The sequence below is a fragment of the Trichomycterus rosablanca genome, chromosome 17 (genome assembly GCF_030014385.1).
Source record: "Trichomycterus rosablanca isolate fTriRos1 chromosome 17, fTriRos1.hap1, whole genome shotgun sequence".
In the NCBI taxonomy this organism is placed as follows: Eukaryota; Metazoa; Chordata; class Actinopteri; order Siluriformes; family Trichomycteridae; genus Trichomycterus; species Trichomycterus rosablanca.
The window spans coordinates 24,534,290-24,557,653 of NC_086004.1; the positions used below are offsets into that span (position 1 = coordinate 24,534,290).

General features: G+C 41.6%; 1 protein-coding gene across 1 annotated transcript in view; it reads left to right on the forward strand.

Annotated features, from left to right (window-relative positions):
* Window positions 1-10,429: 10,429 nt before the first annotated feature.
* pcdh17 (protocadherin 17) overlaps window positions 10,430-23,364 on the forward strand; it is a 97,773-nt gene continuing 84,838 nt past the window's right edge. The window contains exon 1 of the mRNA XM_063012988.1: window positions 10,430-13,067. Within this exon, the coding sequence (XP_062869058.1) occupies window positions 10,587-13,067 (2,481 nt within the window). The 5' untranslated portion in view covers window positions 10,430-10,586. The remainder of the gene's footprint in view (window positions 13,068-23,364) is intronic.

Consider the following 23,364-nt stretch of genomic DNA (forward strand, 5'->3'; position numbering starts at 1 on the left):
TTATAAAAAGTGCATTGTCGCTTATGAGGTTCTGAACTTTGCCATCTTTTATACTTTATACCAATGACCTGAATAGTAAATGTCATGTGACTCACCACACTTTTAAAACAGAGGCAACATAAGTATGTTAAATTAACCTATAGAGACTGACACCTAGAAGCACCAGTCCATTGTAGGACACTACATAGTCCCTTGTACCAAAAGGTATTTTAACACAGCCTCCCTACTTACAAGTTTTTGAAGTAGGAGAACCAGTGAACCTGAAGAAAGCCTATACAGACACAGAATCATTACAAACTTTACACACTTCAATGTTTCAAGGATCAAACGTGGATCCCTGGAGCGATACAGCCCACTCATCAAGCTATTAAGTCAATTAAAAGCTCAGAAGCTTAGTAACACCACACTTGTTCAAGTTCGTGAAATACATCCAACAAAGACGAGACTTCAGTATAATCCCTCATCATCCTCATCATATGCATACTTATCAAGAACGTAGCGGTTTGAAATGAGCCCAAGCAGGAAATATTAGCAGTGAGGCGCTACCAAATGTGCCCCATCTCTGCATAATCAAAGGGCGTTTGAGACGTGGAAGCTTCAAACAGCCCGTATTAAACAGACAGCCTTGTAATGATATGACAAAGACAAAGCGGCTGAAGAATATCAAAGTGTATCTTATAGGAATGCAAAATGAGCTTCGTTGCTCTGGTCAATTCCTACAGTTGCTCCAGGACAACGCAGTCCCGGCCATTCTGAGCTAGCTGTACTGATTCAGTATAGCAGAGGCTTTCAAACTTTGCTTTACACTGGAACCTATTTTAGGAGAAGAGTAAATACAGTATTTTAAATAGAAAGACATTAGACCAAGTGGAGTGTTTGACAACTGACCATCACACTACCACCATTATGTTTGACGGTTCGTATCTTCCTCTTGTTCCTCAGCCTTTGTCCCGTTTTTCAGTTATGGGGTCGGAGCACCTGGAGGAAACCCACGCAGACACGGGGAGAACATGCAAACTCCGCACAGAAAGGACCCGGACCGCCCCACCCGGGGATCGAACCCAGGACCTTCTCGCTGTGAGGCGACAGTGCTACCCACTTGCCACCTTGCCGCCCATGTTTGACGGTTCGTATAAATGTTATTATTAGGGCTGTCACACGATTAAAATTTTTTATTAAGATTAATCGTGATTAAAGAACCAAATTAAACACGATTAATCAACTGCAAAAATAACTAAGCAAAATTTGAACAGTTATACACATTTTTATAGCATGAACATGTTTACCAATTTTAGAAAGCCAGCCAATGCCTATATAGATTTGTTAACAACTACCCATCTTTCAGCCAGTTATTTAAAATGACAAGTCTGTTCACATTATCTGGCAAAAGTGAGGATCTTTTCCTGTTCGTATCCCTGCCACTGACAACAGACTCTCAGGGTACTACAGTCAACCATTTCTAGATACAGCACGTATAACGCCATGTCGACCCACATCGTTAACTATGTTAAAGCGTCTACAGTCCATTGCGATCCATTTAACACCAGTGTTTGTAATGTTCCCACGACGTGTACAGTCCATGGGCAGTCCATCCAAATTCATTTAAAATAAAGTTGTCTGAGCTCATTTAGCCTGTAACACGTATCCGTGCGCGCAGATGCCTGACGAGACAAATCCGTGCATTGACCAAAGATGATATTGAAGCGTCAACTAATAACTGTAATTTTGTCTAGTGATGATTTCTTACGCAATATGTAGCAGCAGCAGCTCGAGTAACTTGTAACTCACGACCGCAAACTGGAAAAAGACTAGTGTTATCACTATACAGTATAAACACAATGTTGCTGTGTTAAAGCAGTGCAAATTACCAGTGACGCAAGTGGCACAAACATAGCCCAATAAAAATCGTTTGATTAAAAATGTTAGTCTCGATTAATTTTTTTAATTGCGATTAAAATTTTAACGTGTTAATCGTGTTAATTAACGACAGACCTAGTTATTATAATTATATTATAATATTATAAAAATAATAAAAAAGTTTGACCAAATTTTAATAAGTCTATTTATTGAATAATATCCCAAACTGTCTGAGGATCATTTTCTAACTGTCTAATCATCCAGTGGTTTAAAGCAGTTTTCTCCTTGCTACCCTCACACTAATTCCCACACACACACCACTCAAAAAATCATATGAAAAGGCTTTCTGCAAGAGTAGAAGCAATTGTATCATCAACAGCTGGGACCAATTCAGTATTAATGCCTATGGCATCTCAAAGTCAGGTTTTTACATGCCTTGAGCCATTTCTAAAACATTTTTTAAGCTTCTTTGAAATATCTTGTGGCAAAGTTTTTTTTGTAGAAACTTTAAATTGCCTGCTTGACTTTGATATTACGGATAAAAATAATCTTTATCTTCTACAAGGCATTTACAAGGATGAAATCAAGCTTGACTTGGGATTCTTTTATTTGGTAAACTGGTTGGTTAGGATTTTTGTTAGGTTTTATTCAAACACCATTTATTAATTTACTAATTGCTTCATAGTGGGCTTGGTGCCACTCGAAAACATGAGAGAAACAGAGGGGCACATCTTGAACAGGGCTGCACCATACTAAACAGTAAATTTGCCATTAGGTGCAGCTGGTTTACCTTCTACCTGTTTTTGGACAGTGGGCCAATTTATTTCTCTGTGTTTGGGTTTTCTTTGTGTAGTATGTTTTGTAATAATTCATGTCATTTGATAAGATAAATATACAAAGGCTATTTAAATGGGGCAATTTTTAAATCTAAATACACTGGTCAGCCATAACATAACATTAAATATACCTCTTTAAAATCTCCAGCAGCGCTGCTGTTTTTGATCCACTCATACCAGCACAACACACACTAACACACCACCACCATGTCATTGTCACTGCAGTGCTGAGAATCATCCACTACCTAAGTAATACCTACTCTGCGGTGGTCCTGGGAGAGTCCTGACCATTGAAAAACAGCATGAAAGGAGCTAACAAAGCATACAGAGAAACAGATGGACTACAGTCAGTAATTGTAGAATCTCAAAGTCCGTTTATATGGTAAGTGAAGCTGATAAAATGGACAGTGAGTGTAGAAACAAGGAGGTGGTTTTAATGTTATGGCTGATCGGTGTATATCAATACTTATAATTATTATTATTATTATTATGTTCTTTTAATGTATCTTTAAAAATATCTTAATTCTAATCAGGGTTGTGGTGGGCCTGAAGCCTACCTAGAAACACTGGATGCAAGCCAGCAATAAATCCTGGACAGGGAACCATCATATTGCACTGCACACTAAGGGCAATTCATGTAAATTGCCCTGCGATTGTTTGGCATCCTGTCCAGGGTGTATTCCTGCCTTGTATCTAGTGTACATTTAGCACCGGACCCAACGCTGCCCTGATCACAGTCATTTTGAACCATAGCTTTCAGACCATAATTTAAAAATTGCCATCTGATTTAAACATCAGCTTGTGTATCTTAGATTTAAACAATCAATCATGTACAAAACAATGAATAATTTTTAAGGCATTGTATATTTCACAGACCTTAGTACAACCATGTCATTTATGCATGGAGCCAGACCGCATGGCTGCAAAATATCAACTAACGGCACACGACTTGTGATCAATATGACATCTCCTAAACAGATCTGTGTGGAGTTCAAGCTGATTTGGTACAGCCTGTGCATCCTCAGAATGCTTATTCAGCTTTATACCAGAGCTAAATCTGATCATATTAGCATTTTAAACGATTTTTTTCTGACTCAGGAAGAAAAATCCAAACCAGCTTATCTTCTGACTGATATATTTGAGTGATATATTTCAGTTTGTCATATACTCAGAGTAAAAAAAAAATCTTTCATGGCTGGAAGCAGTGCTTTCTGTACTGGGAGTAGGAAGTGCCACTAGAGGGCAATGATGATCTAAATGAATTATGAGCCTGCTGGTCCTGCACTTGGTCTATTCAGTTCATGAGAAAGAAGAGCTGGACATTTTAAAAGGCATGTTTGGTCTTCTTTCTTTCTTTCTTTCTTTTATCTTTTATTTTTTTCCTATTTCTTTTAAACAAGTCCTTCACCTATGATAATGTATGTTTATGTTTAGTTAAATATATGTTGCTATTCCAGCATGAAATTGTAATTTTGCCAAATAAATAGAATGCCTTTATTTGTCAAATATTCAAATACAGATGTACAGTACAACGAAATTCTTTCTTAATGTATCCCAGCTTGTTTGGTAGCTGGGGTCAGAGCACAGGGTCAGCCATTGTACGGCTTCCCTGGAGCAGAAAGGGTTAAGGGCCTTGCTCAAAGGCCCAACAGTAGGCTGCATGGCAGAGCTGGGATTCAAACTTCTCAACCTTTTAGTTGAAAGCCCAAAGCTCTACCCACTAGGCTGCCACAGTCACAGAGAATCAATACCCTGTGGGTGTCAATGTCAATCCATTACATCACTCACTGAGGAACTGGTGTAAAAATGAATGTACAATACAGCTCATGCAAATTAACACTTTTTGACTGGGTGTGCTGGCCAGTGGCTTACTAGTTAAAGAAATGGATTATCGTTTGTACGGGGTGAAGGCCTATGCTCCATCAATGCCAAGCTCTCAAGCTACTGTTGGACCTTTGAGCAAGTCGGTTAACCCTTAGTTCACATTTACAGGAGATGTAATGAACAGTTGTGACTGAATACAATGCGAGCAATTTAGTATTACTCCCCCTTGCTGAGGAGCTCAACAGCAGCAACTTAGCCGTGATGGGTCTCAAACCAGCAACCATACAATTAACAGTTCAGTGTTATTTTACAGTTCTATTCGACCAATAGTAAGTATGACAAATATTTAAATCACATTCATTCTTTTCCTTTTTTTTCTTTAAACAACAGGTCATGTAGGCGCTGGGACATAGGTCAGGCATGCTTAGGGTTAATCCTCGCCTCCAATCACAGTCTGTGATGAATTTATTATGGTTGCCCCTTGTCTGTGTGGGTTTTTGGCTACTTTGGTGTTCTTCTATCCTCTAAAAACATACACAAGGTAAATTGGCTTCTTCTTATTATCTCTAGTTGTGAGTGAGTGAGTGAGTGAGTGAGTGAGTGAGTGAGTGAGTGAGTGAGTGTGTAGTGCTCTGTGGTGACCTGTCTAAATTGTATTCCTGCTTGTATCAATCCTGGGTTGTACCTAATACTTATTATTATTATTTTTTAATCAGCCACTTTATCCTGGTCAGAGTTGCAGTGGGTGATAAATACAACACTGGACACAAGGCAGGAATACCCTGTAGATTCTTTGTAGATTGGGGTGCTGTCATCCTATGGAGACCACTACCATCAGGACATTTATCCATCAGACTGATCAGGTGATCAAAGTAACCTTGTACTGATTGTTTTACATTCTCAGTCAATCAGCTGCAGAAGAGCTGTCACTCTCTTTCTTTACATATCTTACTCAGGCATGAGCATCATGTTTAGTAAATGAGTGCTTTGAACTATTTCTAACCCACTTTACTGTTGCCTGTTGTTTCTATTCAAACGCTATTCAGTTCGGCAGTGTATGTGGCTGAAACTCTTGGTATCCATCTCTCAAAAGCAAAAATTTATTTTTAAGTCAATTACAATATTACATTTGGTCATATTAATTCAAAGTGAAGGTCAACTACAGTATGTCTGCTTAACGGTTATATACATGCCACAGACCAGGGATGTTAATTTGCACATTTTATGTTTTTCTACTATCTACTATTTAATCCTTTTTATAAATCATTCAGTGAAATTAATTGAATGTGCAGCTCTAAATTTGACTGCTTTTTCATAGAGAGTAATTTGTCATTGTGCATTATCAAAGAAAAACTACAGCTGGAAATGTTATAAACAGGTTTTTCCATTATTTATACACTTATGTACCTTGTACATATACTTTTGAGACATTTTCAGTTTTGCTATCTAAAAGCATCAAATCTCAGTGTTTCTGGGTATTACTTTGGAACACCATGGCCTTAACCAGGAAAAAATTTTGTGTTTTGGTTGGTGTTGGTTGGCACACTGATTTTGCCAGCACGCCCCTTAATCACATGTTGGCAGGAATATCAGCAAACCATTAAGTATTACATTCTTACATTACATTACATACATACGGCAGGAACAGGTGCGTATCACGTAGTGCCCCCTGGGTAATGCAGTTTATACTGTATACCATCATTATGAACCACCCTGAATCTGATATGGAGAGGACAAAAAAGAGTAGCGACAGCATATAAGAAGCGCTGGTACGCAAGAATAAGTCACACTAAGCCAACAACTAAAATGTAGTAGTGTCGGTACTGCGTACCGGTGAGTACTAGCCCACTTTGAGCACTGCTGTTATGTCGACAGCAACAATTATAAACAGTGGTTATTTATCACAAGCTTTCAACCTGTCAGGTTGAACCTGTCTGGCCTTTCTGCTCAGACCTTAGTCATCGACAATTTTTTGTTTTCCACTGCATGAACTTTAAAGATCTCAATAGATCAGCAGTTACTGACACTAACACACCAACAGCTGCTAATAGACCGATTCAAATAACCATGGTCAGCGTCAATCAGATCACGTTTTATTTTCTTCCACCAGTCTGATTTTTGATGGAAACATTGACTGAAGTGTAATGTGTGCTGCTGCCACATAACTGGATGTTGGAATGATTACATGGTTAGCAAGGATATAGGTGTTCCTAATAAAGTGACTGGTGTGTATTTATTGTGAGTGTATATTTACTGTTAAAAAAATGATTGTTAAACCTTTTGGATGACTGCTTTGATTTACTCTTTATCTCACACAATGATGTAAATCAGTGTCTTCCATTGATTGTGTCAGGGTACATACAATTAAAGGTTTTGTGTACTTTTAACCAGATAGTCAGATAGTATTATATCTTTAATATGTGGACAGTATGGCTCCTGATGTCCCAGGTTTTATTCTACTTTTAGTCACTGGCTGTGGTGAATCTGGTACAATCTAAAACCATGCACAAAAGTGATTTTGCTGGTATAAACTGTCTAAATGTTTAAATAGTAAGTGAATGTTTAAGTTTGTCATGCCCAATGATAGCTTGATGCTTTGTTTGGTGTCAATGGCAATAATATACTGTACAACATACCAAAATCACACTTCCCCAATATTTACAAATGCTCAAAATCCCTCTACACAAAATGCAGATGTAACAAAAATGATAAATAAACATATTCCACTCAATAGCTTTGCGTGATGTTAATTGGAACCATCATTGTTTTCATCAGTGGCTGATATGACAGGAATTTTTTAGAATGGCAGGAGGCACAGAGGCTCAGTGGGGAGCACTGTCGCCTCACAGCAAGAAGGTCCTGGGTTTGATCGCAAGGTGGAGCAGTCTGGGTCCTTTCAGTGAGGAGTGTCTGTGTGGGTTTCCTCCAGGAGCTCCGGTTTCCTCCCACAGTCCAAAGATGTGCAAGTAAGGTGAATTGGAAATACAAACTTGTTTGTTTGTTTATTAGGATTTTAACGTCATGTTTTACACTCTGGTTACATTCCTGACAGAAACGGTGGTTACTCATTACACAAGATTCATCAGTTCACAAGGTTACATCAAACACAGTCATGAACAATTTAGTATCACCAATTCACCTCACTTACATGTCTTTGGACTGTGGGAGGAAACCGGAGCACCCGGAGGAAACCCACAACATTGAACTTGTGAACTGATGAATCTTGTGTGAGTGACTACCGTTTCTGCCATGAATGTAACCAAATTGTGTAAAACATGACGTTAAAATCCTAATAAATAAATAAATAAATAAATAAGAATGGCAGGAACCACGGGTTTCCCTAAAACACCCCAGCCCACCCCACCAATATTAAATTCATGGGTACAGCCTTTGTTTGGGTGTATTCCTACTAGGGTTGCCAACCGCCCCGTAAAAAACGGAATCGTTTCTTATTTGGAAACTAAACGTCGAGTTCCGTATTGAACTGATACGGGACGCGCTTTGTTCCGTATTTTTATCAATGGGAGAGAAATGCTGCAGACTGGACTGAGACAGGGCGATATGTATGAAACAGAAGGAAACTGTTGCTACCGTGGGAATTAGACAGCGTTTAAGTAGTGTTCACTTTTAGTCTTAGTAACGCCGTGTGTGCGCAGGCATATCAGCATAACAAATTATTTAATATACCGTTGTTTGAGTAGCGCAGTGGGCAGAGCGCATCGCGCATATTTTTCCGCAAACTAAAGTAACACAAGCAGGGCCGGCGCTATGGGGGTGCTAGGGTGGGCATTGCCCCCCAAGATTTTCTCACTGCCCCCATAAGCAATGCAGTCCAGAACCGGGGCTGCATGTCAGTGTGAAGATGGATTATGTAAAAATGTTGTTTGCACTATTGAGAAAAACTGTTACCTATGATGGTGTAAGACCCGTTATATTTTTTATAGGTGCAACCCTAACCGCCTAATAAGGAACACCCTGGGCTGGCGGAGGGCATAGGATGGGTCGGTGGGATGGCAGGTGGGGGCTCCCGCTCAGGTAAACACCTGCCATAATGCCCACCGCCAGCCCAGGGTGTTCCTTATTTCCAGTTCTGAAAGTTGGCAACCCTAATTCTTACCCTGCACCCAATGCTTCTGGGTTGTGCTGTACCCATAATGAGTCTGACCAAGATAAAGTGGCAAGTACAATCTAATAAATGAATGCATTTTTGGACGTTTGGTTATTATAATGAAAATGTGTCTCTGAAACACGACAATGACTGAGTATTTACAAGCGACTCCATTGTTCCCTAATACTTAAAGGCAATTCATTGACTTGAACGGCTATTCCGTCTTAATGAAGCATTTCTACACCTCAGTATTATTTATACCGTGTTGAGCTTTGGACAGGACAGTAACCGTTACCTCAGCGAACAAACCTGTGGAAAATAACCGGAGTAAACAAACTAACGGAAACACGGAGCATTTCAAATCCCGCTGTGTTTTAAACGTGTGATTTGAAATCTGCTGTTGTACCGGGGGGCGGGGTTGTTCTGTGAAGTGCATCGATAACCCCTCCTCGTCGTGATCCTATTGGACGCGGATTCAAAAGCCACGGCCCTGATCCACTCTGATTGGCTGGCAGCGGATCAGCAACGACCTTTAACGCAGTGTGAGAAAGTGAGTTTAGTCAGAGAGAGCCGTTGAGGGGATGCACGGGGTTGAACCGGGTGTGACATTGTAACTGCTGTGAACTGAGAGCTTTGACAGTTACGGACTGGGATCCGTATGGACATTTCGCATCGATACCTGTGACTTGGCTGTGTGTTTTTTTTTTGTGGTCTGATTTGCTTTTTAACAATCTTGGATGTGGGCTGGTCGGGACAAGGACACTCATATATCACGGATGCACGGGTGTCAGTGGACTCATCATAGGGGTTTAATGGTACCCGTTGTGGATTTATAGTTTTGGTGGACCTTGTGCGTGTTGTACAGATTCTTGTAGGAGAGCCGGGTGACTCAGAGCGTGCGGTATCCAAGATCCTTGGAGACTGAGTGCATTTAAATAAGAGAAACGTGGAGAAAAGACTGGATCGGGTATTACTCTATTGCGCACTGGACTCTCCGTGGTTTAAGGATACCTAGTGCATTGCGCAAAGGATGTAAACTGGTTTTTGGTGTGTTTGGTGAATGGGCAGGGCTGTGTCCGGTAAGTGTGTTTCTGATCCACCTGTCATTCGAGTGTTATACCCGCGTCAAACCTTGAGCGCATTGAATTCAGCCGAGATTGCGCACAGATGCAACATCTGTCGGGTGTTAAATGCAACAGATTTTGTCCCGTAGGTTATTCTTACAGTGTACTTTATGAGTTGCCCTGGATTGTGCGTGTAGATTGCATTAAAGGGCAAATTATTGGTGCGTAAACGCATCTGTATGCATAGTGTCGCTTCAACACATCACGGTCAGGTACCCGCACAGAGCGCCAGTTTATGTGAAGGGAAAAATCCATTTTTCGTAAGCTATATTGAATCACAAGATGTGTCAGTGTATTTTGCATTCAGAAAACAATCCGATCTAGCTGGTGTTTGAAGTGAAACATCAGTCAGATTCGAAGGTTGCATTATTTACAGGCTGTTCACGTAGTTCGCCAAGGAATGAGAAATATTACGCATTAGATGCGCTTTTCAGAAGGTTGCAACGCTAAATCGCATAAACAACCCGCGCAGGTGCATCGCTTCCCTTTAAGAAATCAGTAAAATATTTTATTTTCCATTTGCACAACTTGGTATTTATTTATTTTCTATTTTTTTATAGGACAGAACACAGCGCGGCTGTTTGCTGGTGGAAGCCGGGTGGTGGTGATCTCCAGCGCGTTCAGGCATTCAGCAGAATATCAATTAGATGTTGAGCTGCATCGTCTTTTGTAAAAATTAAAAAAATAAACCCAAGAAGAGATCTAAGGAATATTGAACAATGGTTTCAGGCATCGGTACACCATGAGCAGACTGGCGATAAAGGATTTGACTCGCAAGATCACCGGGCGGATCAACAGGTCGCAAGCGTAAGGCGCATCAGGAGCTAGCAGGGAGGGATGCATCTGTCTGTTCTTTTATTCCTCCTCTTGTGGGCGCAAGCCCTGACTTTAAAAAACTTGAACTATTCCATACCTGAGGAAAAAATTCAGGGTGTGATCGGAAACATAGCCAAAGATGCAGGGCTCGAGCTGGGCGAGCAGGGCAAAAAATCCAACTTCAGGGTACTGGAGAACTCGGCTCCGCACCTCATCGACGTGGACCCTGAGAGCGGCCTGCTTTACACCAAGCAGAGGATTGACAGGGAAACACTGTGTAAAAGGAACCTTAAGTGCCAGTTATCAATGGAAGTCTTTGCCAATGACAAGGAGATCTGCATGATCAAAGTTGACATCCAGGACATAAATGACAATGCGCCCAGCTTTCTTTCAGATCAGATTGACATTGATATTTCAGAGAACGCTGCCCCAGGTACACGCTTTCCTCTTGCAGCTGCCTATGACCCTGACACTAGGGAAAATGGCCTAAAAACTTATCAAATCACAAGAGATGATTACAGCATATTTTCTCTGGACGTTAAATCCAGAGGGGACGGAACAAAATTTCCAGAACTGGTCGTCCAGAGGTCTTTAGATAGAGAGGAACGTAGCCATCATACCCTAATCATTACTGCCACAGACGGAGGAGAATATCCGAAGTCAGGCACAATGCAAATTAACGTTAAAGTCATTGATTCGAATGATAACAGCCCTGTTTTTGAGCAGCCCTCCTATGTTGTTGAGATTCCAGAGAACTCTCCTTTGGGCACAGTCTTGATAGATTTAAATGCTACTGACCCTGATGAGGGAGTTAATGGGCAGGTTACCTACTCTCTAAGCTTCTACGGCTCAGACAGAATTAAAGAGCTGTTCTCAATAGACCCCAAAACAGGGGTCATAAAGATTCAGGGTAAAATTGACTATGAGGAAAACGCAATTATAGAAATTGATGTGCAGGCAAAAGATCAAGGCCCAAACCCAATTCCCGGCCATTGTAAAGTCACCGTTAAAGTGCTTGACAGGAATGACAATTGGCCAACAATAGGATTTGTGGCAGTTAGGCAGGGGGCCGTTAGTGAAGCAGCTTCCCCAGGGACAGTCATTGCTTTGGTGAGAGTGACTGACAAGGACTCAGGACGCAATGGGCAACTCCAGTGTAGGATTTTAGGCAACGTGCCATTTAGGCTTGAGGAGAACTCTGATAATTTCTACACAGTGGTCACAGACAGGCTGCTGGATCGAGAAGTAAAGGATGAATACAACATTACCATCATGGCCAAAGACAACGGCAACCCTCCGCTAAACTCCACAAAGTCTTTTACCGTAAAAATTTTAGACGAGAATGACAATGCACCTCGATTCACAAAAATGGTGTATCTGCTACAGGTACCTGAAAACAACATCCCTGGAGAATATCTTGGCTCGGTTTTGGCTCACGACCCTGATTTGGGGCAAAATGGCACTGTTTCATATTCTCTTCTTCCATCTAACGTGAGTGAGGAATCCATCACGACGTACGTCAATATTAAACCGACCGATGGAGCTATTTATGCGCTGAGGAGTTTTAATTATGAGCAGACCAAGTATTTTGACTTTAAGGTTCAGGCTAAAGATTCTGGTAACCCCCACCTAGAGAGCAACACTACGGTTCGCGTGAGTGTTTTGGATGTCAATGATAACATTCCAGTCATCGTACTTCCGCTACTTCAAAACGACACGGCTGAGATCTATGTCCCTCGCAATGTTGGCGTTGGACATGTGATCACCATGGTCAGAGCGGTGGACAATGACTTTGGCGAAAGCGGCCGTTTGACTTACGAGATCACAGATGGCAATGAGGAACACTTGTTTGAGATTGACTCCGTTACTGGAGAGATTCGGACTGCCCAGCCGCTTTGGGAGGAGGTTTCCCCTGTGGTGGAGCTTATCATCAAAGTGATGGATCATGGAAAGCCAACACTCTCAGCCATGGCTAAACTTGTTGTGAAGGCCTACTCAGGACCTCTTCCAGAGGGCGAACCGCGAATCAACGCTGAACACCACAGCTGGGACGTGTCCTTACCGCTGATTGTCACTCTCAGCATCATCTCTATTATGTTGCTGGCCGCCATGATCGCCGTCGCCGTCAAGTGCAAGCGGGAAAACAAGGAGATCCGTACCTACAACTGCCGCATCGCAGAGTACTCACATCCCCAACTGGGTAAGAGCAAGAAAAAGAAGATAAACAAGAATGACATCATGCTTGTGCAGAGTGAGGTGGAGGAACGTGACACTATGAACGTGATGAACGTTGTAAGCAGCCCCTCGCTGGCCACCTCACCCATGTACTTCGACTACCAAACGCGCCTCCCTCTCAGCTCACCCAGGTCCGAGGTCATGTACCTTAAACCGTCGGCCAATAACCTCAGCGTCCCTCAAGGACACGTAGGCTGCCATACCAGTTTCACAGGGCCCGTGACTAGCACTACGGAGACGCCGGTTAACAGGATGTCGATAATTCAGGTAAGGGAAGCATGTTTATGTTCTGCGTCCTTGTAGCCACCCTGTCATCTTGCTCTCTCTGCCTTGCTCCTGCTCTGTCTGTCTAGGTGAATAAGTGTGTGTATGCAGAGCAGCTGGCATGAAGGATGGGGGACGGGAAAGAGGGGAGGAAGGGGAACAGTGGCGATACGTTACATTACTCATTTTCCCACTTTTATGTACTGCCAGACGTAACTCTTTATCCATCTTTGACATCTTGCTTTGCCCATATTGAATAGGGAACATATAACTCAATTACATGGGTTTAGAGGCACTAGGTAAGACCGTTCTGATAAATGTAGGTGCATGATCTATTTGTTTATGATAGATGATGTGCTGTTGTTCATAAAGCATTCTGCACCAGAGTTTCCAAATGAACAGAGCTTTAATCAATAGCCACTTTTGTTCTAAGTACTAGATGTGGACCCAATGCACAGACACTTGACTAAATGCTGGATTGGGTTTAAGATTATATTTCATATATTTTCAGGCAGGGGGCCGTTGTGTTTTTATACTGACAGCAGGTGGAAAGAATATGGTGGTGTAGCGTGTTTATTAGCTACTCTGCAGAAAGTGTAGTACTATTTAGTAGTACTGAAGCCAATCATTACCCTACTCAGTTATTATATAAAAAAGTTATTATGTAAGTATAATGAATGTACTATGTGTGTGGCATTTTGGCAAGAATAATGTCAACTCTGTTACTGTGTCAATTAGCAATAGTACAGTTATAATGGAAATTAAAAAAGGCTGGTGTGTTTCTACTAAACGCAGTGTTATGACTGTAACTGACAGTGGCAGGGCAGCACAGTGGCACAGCTGGTAGAGCTGTTGCACAGAGTAACTCTCAGTGAGTTTTGTATATTCTACCACTGTCTGTGTGAGTTTCCTGGGGGCACACCAGTCTCCGACTGCCTCCCAAACAATTCAGAAGATGGATTGCTAAGTCCAAGATCCCTCTAGGTATGACAGAGTAAGTAAATGTGTTTCCTTGTGGTAGATTGCCACCCTGTTCGGGGTGTATTCTTGCCTTTGCTTATTGGTGGCACCGGGCCCATCACAGCACTGATTAGAATGAAGAGGTTAGTGAATAATGAATAAGTGAATCAGTGATGACAGCTGGATATTTAACAGAACCTAGACAACAATGGCTTGACTGTATTTTCCTCTAGCGCTTTTGACTAGCCTCCTTTGATTTGTGCTTTTAAAGAAGAAAATAAAGAGCTTTGCTGGATTTCATCGTTCCTTTGTTAATGCGTCTTTGTGTGCATTGAGTGATTTGACTAAGCCACCAACAACTTACGGGTCTCTGTTACTGAGAGAAAAATCTTTAGACTTCAGTCAGACAATGCGAGTTCCCATTTTAGACACAGCTGTGCCAGGCGTACGCAAGCCGCCTTGAGATCACAGCTAGCTGAAAGTATATTACCTGACATCATCACCTTTCTTTTCAGTTTTTTATGCATGTTCTTCACAGATTGTGTTCTAGCCTTACCTGTAAATCTGTCTTTTGTGGTGTGTGTGTTTGTGTGTGTGTGTGTGTGTGTGTGTGTGTGTATGTGTGTGTGGTTTTTGGTTTATGTAAGCGGACAAACTGCAGATCAGGTTAATACACATAATCACATGTAAATCTAGAATGTTTTAAAAGTGGTTTGGTGGTTGAGATATGTAAAGTTTGGTTTGGATATGTGTGGATATGGTTTTTTTTTTTTGACATGACTGAATACCAGGGACTGTGTTTTTTGTCCTGCACTTATAAAGATTAGCTGTCATGTCAGTTAACCTTACATGTATTTACAGAATATAATACAGAAGTGGATTTGATATTTAGATCTAATATGGATACAATATTTATCATTGGCATAATACTAATACTCAGTGGTTTATTGATACATCCATACCAAAGTATCTATGCCGTATGTAACAGCAGTACAGGTATGTTAATGAGCATGATTTTGATTCTGATATGTTAACCTCAACATTCACATACAGTACACATGTGCATTTAACTTATATAACAATTAATAAAAGCAACTTAAAAATCTCAAATCTTAGATATGATTGGCTTATGCAAATCTAGATCTGTTTTATGCAAACAGTGTCTATGCTACATAACAAGAGTAAACAAGTCCGTACCATGTTACCAGCATAAACATAAACACATACTATCTAATGTTAAAAGACTGGCCATGAGCTGTGTTATTAGCACAAACCAATGTCTTTAAGATTCATGCTTTGTTACTAGTTTAAACCAACGTCTATACTGTTATTGGTGTAAACAGATGTCCATGGTCTGTTACTAGTGTAAAAATATACATCTTTTCTAGGATATGTCACTAGTGTAAACAGATGGTACATTACTTGTGGGAACAGATATTTATTTATTTATTAAATTATTGGCATAAATCAATTTTGGCAATACACAACAAGCCAAGAGTGCAACTGAGTGCCAGAATATTGGAAATGGATTAGAAATAATAGAATCAAATGGAAGTACAGTGTATCACAAAAGTGAGTACACCCCTCACATTTCTGCAAATATTTCATTATATCTTTTCATGAGACAACACTATAGACATGAAACTTGGATATAACTTAGAGTAGTCAGTGTACAACTTGTATAGCAGTGTAGATTTACTGTCTTCTGAAAATAACTCAACACACAGCCATTAATGTCTAAATAGCTGGCAACATAAGTGAGTACACCCCACAGTGAACATGTCCAAATTGTGCCCAAATGTGTCGTTGTCCCTCCCTGGTGTCATGTGTCAAGGTCCCAGGTGTAAATGGGGAGCAGGGCTGTTAAATTTGGTGTTTTGGGTACAATTCTCTCATACTGGCCACTGGATATTCAACATGGCACCTCATGGCAAAGAACTCTCTGAGGATGTGAGAAATAGAATTGTTGCTCTCCACAAAGATGGCCTGGGCTATAAGAAGATTGCTAACACCCTGAAACTGAGCTACAGCATGGTGGCCAAGGTCATACAGCGGTTTTCCAGGACAGGTTCCACTCGGAACAGGCTTCGCCAGGGTCGACCAAAGAAGTTGAGTCCACGTGTTTGGCGTCATATCCAGAGGTTGGCTTTAAAAAATAGACACATGAGTGCTGCCAGCATTGCTGCAGAGGTTGAAGACGTGGGAGGTCAGCCTGTCAGTGCTCAGACCATACGCCGCACACTGCATCAACTCGGTCTGCATGGTCATCATCCCAGAAGGAAGCTGACGCACAAGAAAGCCCGCAAACAGTTTGCTGAAGACAAGCAGTCCAAGAACATGGATTACTGGAATGCCCTGTGGTCTGACGAGACCAAGATCAACTTGTTTGGCTCAGATGGTGTCCAGCATGTGTGGCGGCGCCCTGGTGAGAAGTACCAAGACAACTGTATCTTGCCTACAGTCAAGCATGGTGGTGGTAGCATCATGGTCTTGGGCTGCATGAGTGTTGCTGGCACTGGGGAGCTGCAGTTCCTTGAGGGAAACATGAATTCCAACATGTACTGTGACATTCTGAAACAGAGCATGATCCCCTCCCTTCGAAAACTGGGCCTCATGGCAGTTTTCCAACAGGATAACGACCCCAAACACAACCTCCAAGATGACAACTGCCTTGCTGAGGAAGCTGAAGGTAAAGGTGATGGACTAAACCCAATTGAGCACCTGTGGCGCATCCTCAAGTGGAAGGTGGAGGAGTTCAAGGTGTCTAACATCCACCAGCTCCGTGATGTCATCATGGAGGAGTGGAAGAGGATTCCAGTAGCAACCTGTGCAGCTCTGGTGAATTCCATGCCCAGGAGGGTTAAGGCAGTGCTGGATAATAATGGTGATCACACAAAATATTGACACTTTGGGCACAATTTGGACATGTTCACTGTGGGGTGTACTCACTTATGTTGCCAGCCATTTAGACATTAATGGCTGTGTGTTGAGTTATTTTCAGAAGACAGTAAATCTACACTGCTATACAAGCTGTACACTGACTACTCTAAGTTATATCCAAGTTTCATTTCTATAGTGTTGTCCCATGAAAAGATATAATGAAATATTTGCAGAAATGTGAGGGGTGTACTCACTTTTGTGATACACTGTATGTCCTGATTGTGGCCAGTACTGACCACAGTATAAGGGAATATCTAAGCTGAATCCTGCATCAGGTGCCATTAATAGCTAGTAGTGCCAATTTACAAGCCAAGTAAATATTTGAGACCATCATTATCATTTAATCATTAAAATAACACAGATCCTTAAAAATAATCTTTTTTATTACAAATGTCACTGGACAAAGTGCATTTCGCTGTATATTAATATTAATGGTTTTGTGTGTCTGTGGCTCTGTGTCTGTGTTAGTCCAGCATGTATGAGCCATTATACAGTATAATACTGTATATAATTCATAATAAGCAGGCTGAATTACAAGCAGACCTGGCACAGCCTCTATTTTCACTCTGCATGAAACAAACAACTTTTACACATCACACCTTCACAGCACCCAGGTTATAGTGTTAGTGTGCCTGTTTCAGCACTCAGCACTGCACAACTTCCTTTATACGTCCATCCACTTGCCTTCTGTGACTTACACCAAACTGGTGGTGAGCAGGGACCCTGTTACTGAAGCGGTGAAATGATAAGTAATTATGGAAAAAAGACAAAGCCTGAAATCAATCCATTAGGAGAGACAGCACAGCGGTCATTAGTTCAGCAGAGGATGGAATGACTAGAATTAATAATAGAAAAACATACACATAGAAAGTTATATTTTAGATCAGATAGATTGAACAAGGGCACCTTAGGAAGCCCAGCAGCCTCAGCACCAGCATGCCGGCGGTAGCCTGGGTTTTTTTTAATGATGTTTTATAGCAGGAGGTCCAGGGGTTTTGTAACAGCTGGATATGCCGTGAGTCTGAAAAACGTAGCATGTGCAGGCGTGTGTGTGTGTGTGTGTGTGTGCAATGGTAGTACCAATGGCTTGAGCTCTCTGTGGAACTGAAATGTTATATAATTCACCCAGCAGTGTAGCAGCTCCACTATAACAGGATGGAGGATGAGTAATGGCACTTAATTGCGCCGCAGGCACCTGGGCATATTACTTACCGCCAAATCAAGGTTAAAGAGAATTATCCATGCTACCCCTGCACGGCTAGATTTGAGAATTTTGCTAATTCATCTAAAGATTCATCTTCATCGTTTTTCTCTTTTGTATTCCTTTCGATGACAGGGCGATCTCTTGCTTGTCTGATTCAAAAGCCGGAGAAGGAGAATGAATTATCCGTTAAGGCTTCGGCTCACATGCATCTTATATGAAGTGGTAACTGAAATGGATTACGTAAGGCTCTGCTGTATTTAACAGGTTGCTGTATCTAACATGGCATTTGTTAGACTGAGCTGAGCCATGTTTCAAGGGGAACATAGTTATAAAAGTGTCCTCTAGGTGGAGATAGTCTGCCTCAAGTGTAAGACAGAAACAATACAAACTTGGTCTGTGAAATGATGTGCCTTTGTCACATGCTAGTACAGAACATCCCCAACTAATGCCATTCCCTCCCCAAACTGTTTTCTTTCATTATACCATTCCTGCAGCTGCTAATCCTGAAATGCACTTATCCTATACGTGTATGTTACCCTGATAACATCTTCTCTAGCCCCTGTTTTTGCTGTTTACCGTTTATCCCAGCAGGAAGGTCATTGGATGCATAAAAGGACAGAGGAAGCAGACAAATTGAGTAATTCAATTTGAGTTGAGAGATGGTCGGATATAAATATGGGTTAAAGGACTGGTTTAGGCTGGACCACATGATGATATCTTGGGTATTGTTATTACGTATATGAGATGGCATTTTGAAATTTGTTACTCGAATATCTGAATTTTTAATTAGATAGCCTTTAGTAATCTAGTAAGAAAATAATCTGGCATTAAAAAACAACTTTAGGAGCTTCATAGAAAAACACCTAAATTATGTAAGATAGTGCCATGGTGCCATGCAACAGCATAGGCTTTGAAGATGTGTGTTTGATCTCAGGCTCCTCCCACATACCAAATCATGCAGAAGGTGTATTGGATAGGAGAATGTGTGCTGCTTTACGCTTCATCGGCAGCCTCCTAGCGTGTGTTCCTGTCTTCCTGCACGTGTTTTCATTATATAATACACCGACAAGGCATAACATTATGACCGGTGAATAACACTGATTATCCCTTCATCACGGCACCTGTTAGTGGGTGGGATATATTAGGCAGCAAGTGAACATTTTATCCTCAAAGTTGATGTTAGAAGCAGGAAAAATGGGCGACAAGGGCCAAATTGTGATGACTAGATGACTGGGTCAGAGCATCTCCAAAACTGCAGCTCTTGTGAGGTGTTCCCCGTCTGCAGTGGTCAGTATCTATCAAAAGTGGTCCAAGGAAGGAACCGTGGTAAACAGGTGACAAGGTCATGGGTGGCCAAGGCTCATTGATGCCCTTGTGGAGCGAAGGCTGGCCTGTGTGTCAGTCCAACAGACGAGCTCAAAGTTAATGCTGGTTCTCATAGAAAGGTGTCAGAATACACAGTGCATTGCAGTTGCAGGGCTGTTTTGGCAGCAAAAGGGGGACCAACACAATATTAGGAAGGTGGTCATAATGTTATGCCTCATCGGTGTACACTATTATTTATTCCCATTTATACTCCATATGGGCAAAATATTTAGACACCACTCCTAATTATTCAATACATGTGTTTTAGCCACACATTGTTAATATGCACATAAAACCAATTATGTGAATTCAACTACATGCTTCTGTTCTATACTTTTGTTGTACCAGTTATTAAAGGCCAGATTAGGACCAGGAGCTTTTTCCTGCACCCAGCCTCCAAACCCATTGCAATTTAAGGCTTGCAAGACTGTAGTAATGTTACTCATATTCCACCGGCTTTTAATTCTTAAATCTTACCATCCGGACTGATTTCCTCTCAGCGTAATGTAACTATGGATTTTCTTCACGATCTTGGCAAGAGACCACTGCTCCATATAGTTTCCATTCATTAAAAAAGAATCAAAATGCATCTATGATTTTTTTCTTCTTTCTCATCACTTTCATTGCAATATTAATACACACCACAGGGCCAAAAGTGCTTTTGGGGAAGACTCTTTCCTCTTACATCATGACCATGCTGCTGTGCACAAATTGAAATCTTGGGTTTGAATCTCAGCTGTGTTATCGACCTGGCCAGACATCTGTCTAACAGGTACAATTGACTTTGCCTAAGGGAGGGGTTTGTCATCTGCTGGCTCACTGAGGCAAGACAAGAGGGGTGGGTGATACGCTGAAGAGCATAGTGTGGTGTGACTCAGTCGTACACAGTGCTGCTCTTTGTGAGACTCCATCTCTCCAGTAACTGGGAAAAATGTAGATGTATTTTTTTTTAATAAGCGCAAATGCCTTCAGACACACTATAAACATCGAATATATACGCTGATCAGCCATAACATTAAAACCACCACTTTGTAGTTCTACAATTACTGACTGTAGTCCATTTGTTTCTCTACAGACTTTTTAGCCTACTTTCACCCTGTTCTTCAATGGTCAGGACCCCCACAGGACCACCACAGAGCAGGTATTATTTAGGTGGTGGATGATTCTCAGCACTGCACTGAAAATGACATGGTGGTGGTGTGTTAGTGTGTGTTGTGCTAGTATGAGTGGATCAGACACAGCAGCGCTGCTGGAGTTTTTAAACACTCACTGTCCACTCTATTAGTCACTCCTACCTAGTTGGTCCACCTTGTAGATGTAAAGTCAGAGACGATCGCTCGTCTATTGCTGCTGTTTGAGTTGGTCATCTTCTAGACCTTCATCAGTGGTCACAGGATGCTGCCCACGGGGCGCTGTTAGCTGGATATTTTTGGTTGGTGGACTATTCTAAGTCCAGCAGTAACAGTGAGGTGTTTAAAGACTCAGATCCACTCATTCCAGCAGAACACACACTAACACACCACCACCATGTCAGTGTCACTGCAGTGCTGAGAATGATCCACCACCCAAATAATACCTACTCTGTGGTGGTCCTGGGGGAGTCCTGACCATTGAAGAACAGCATGAAAGGGGGCTAACAAAGCATGCAGAGAAACAGATGGACTACAGTCAGTATAGAAGTAAAGTTCTTCTATATGGTAAATGGAGCTGATAAAATGGACAGTGAGTGTAGAAACAAAGGAGGTGGTTTTAATGTTATGGTTGATCGGTGTACTTGTCAATATAAACTTGTACCCATTTGTAATAATGATATTGTTTTTCTTGTAAAGCAGTAGTCCCCAACCACCAGGCCATGGACCGGTACCGGTCTGTGGGTCATTTTTTAAAAATTATTATTATTTATATCTTTTATGAAACCGGTCCATGGTGCAAAAAAGATTGGGGGTTGTCAGCTGTTGTAAAGCATCACAGCTAATTAAATATCAGTGAATTTTCCACTGATACTCTGAATTCAGTGTCTTTTGCCACTCGTCTCATTTCTCTTAATTCAAATGTCCTTGATAATACAATGGATGACTGGATTTTTTTATTAGATTTTTTTTCATAGTTTACTGTTACTATATTGTGATGCATTGAGTTTCTTAGAGATCGTGTTCTTATCACCTCAGTAAATGTCCTGTGGTGTAATCAAAGTGGCACGTGGACTCAGTGTATTCCTACAGGACCTAAAGCTAGATACTGACAAACGGCTAGAGCTCAGGGAGTCAATATGTGCGTCTGGAGCCCCCCCCCACACACACACTGTTCTCTCTCTCTCTCTCTCTCTCTTATTCTCTCTCTCTCTTTTGCTCTGAGTCTCTTATGTGTTCTCAATATAATTTGGGGAGCAAGTGTGCGAGCGTGTGTGCACTCATGCATGCTAATAGATATGTCCTTGCATAGCGACTGAAGGCAGAGTGAAAGCCGCAGGAAGGCGATGCTGACGGAGAGGGTGGTGCTGGTATTGAGGGGTGATTTCTGATAGGCGGCAGCGTTGTGTATTCCGGGCATGATTTAGTCACAGCACTTTCTTTATACGTGTATGACAGCCAACCATTTGTCCTTAGCATTCTGAAGCCTTTCCACCCTCGTCTCCATTTTCCAGCGTGCCTTTTTTTTCAGGTGCATTTTCCACACTCGGGCTCAGAGATTTATCAGTGACTCAGTGTGGTACTGAAATTGCAGACGCTCTTCAGCGTACAGCCTAAATAAAATATCTCTTGATTGTCTGTAGGGAGGCACAAGTGTTTTTTTGTTTTTTTTCAATATAGCACTGATATGAGAGGTCTGGTTACTGAACGTAACTCAATACTGATCAGAACTGACCTCACATGAACTGAGCAAGCTCAGTGCAGACTGGATCTGATAAATGAGGCTAAATAATACAGGCTTGATGACGATTTGCTTCTTGTATACACATTCATACAGCATGCATGTGACTTTACAGTACCAGGACAAAGGCGCAACTCAAACAAACAGACCAAATGATGATTGAAACTGGTCGAATTCCAAAACACGTTCTTATTGTACTGAATGTGTATCATGCGTAATAATTGCATTACTGATATTATAGTTACATGTTATGTAGCACAAGTGGCTACGTGGCCAGGAAATCACTCGTGTGCTGTGTAAACGATGTCTGCCAGTCATAAACGTTGGTGTAAACTGATAACAGGGCGGTAGGTGGCTCAGTGGGTAGCACTGTCGGCCCACAGCACAACGCTTCTGGGCTCGATTCCCAGGTGGATCGGTCCGGGTCCTTTCTGTATACTGTTTGCATGTTCTCCCCAAGTCTTTGTGGGTTTCCTCCAAGAGCTCTGGCTTCCTCCCCCAGTCCAAAGACATGCAGGTTAGGTGAATTGGAAATGCACACTTGTCCATGACTGTGTTTGACATAAAAAAAAAAACCTTGAAATGATTAATCTTGTGTAAGCAGTAACTACCTGTCCTGTCATGAATGTAACCAAAGTGTGTCAAATATGATGTTAAAATCCTAATAAATAAATAAAATAAGCGTCCACCCTAAAGCTGGATGGTGTCTGTAATTTACAGTCTGTAATAAATAGTATTTATTTATTTATCAAAAGGTGAAGGCTGCCCAATGTTCCAAAGGCTTACAACACAATAATTCTGGCTTTGTAGGGGGAACTATAGGAGAGAAGCAAGGTTGTAGGTAGAATTAAACCAATCATCATTGGAGGGGAGTTGGGGGCATATTACCTGTCAATCATGCTTGCTTCAGCAAAAGCTGGCCAGTATGTGTGTAAAGGGCATGGCTGTATAGGGCTCTGA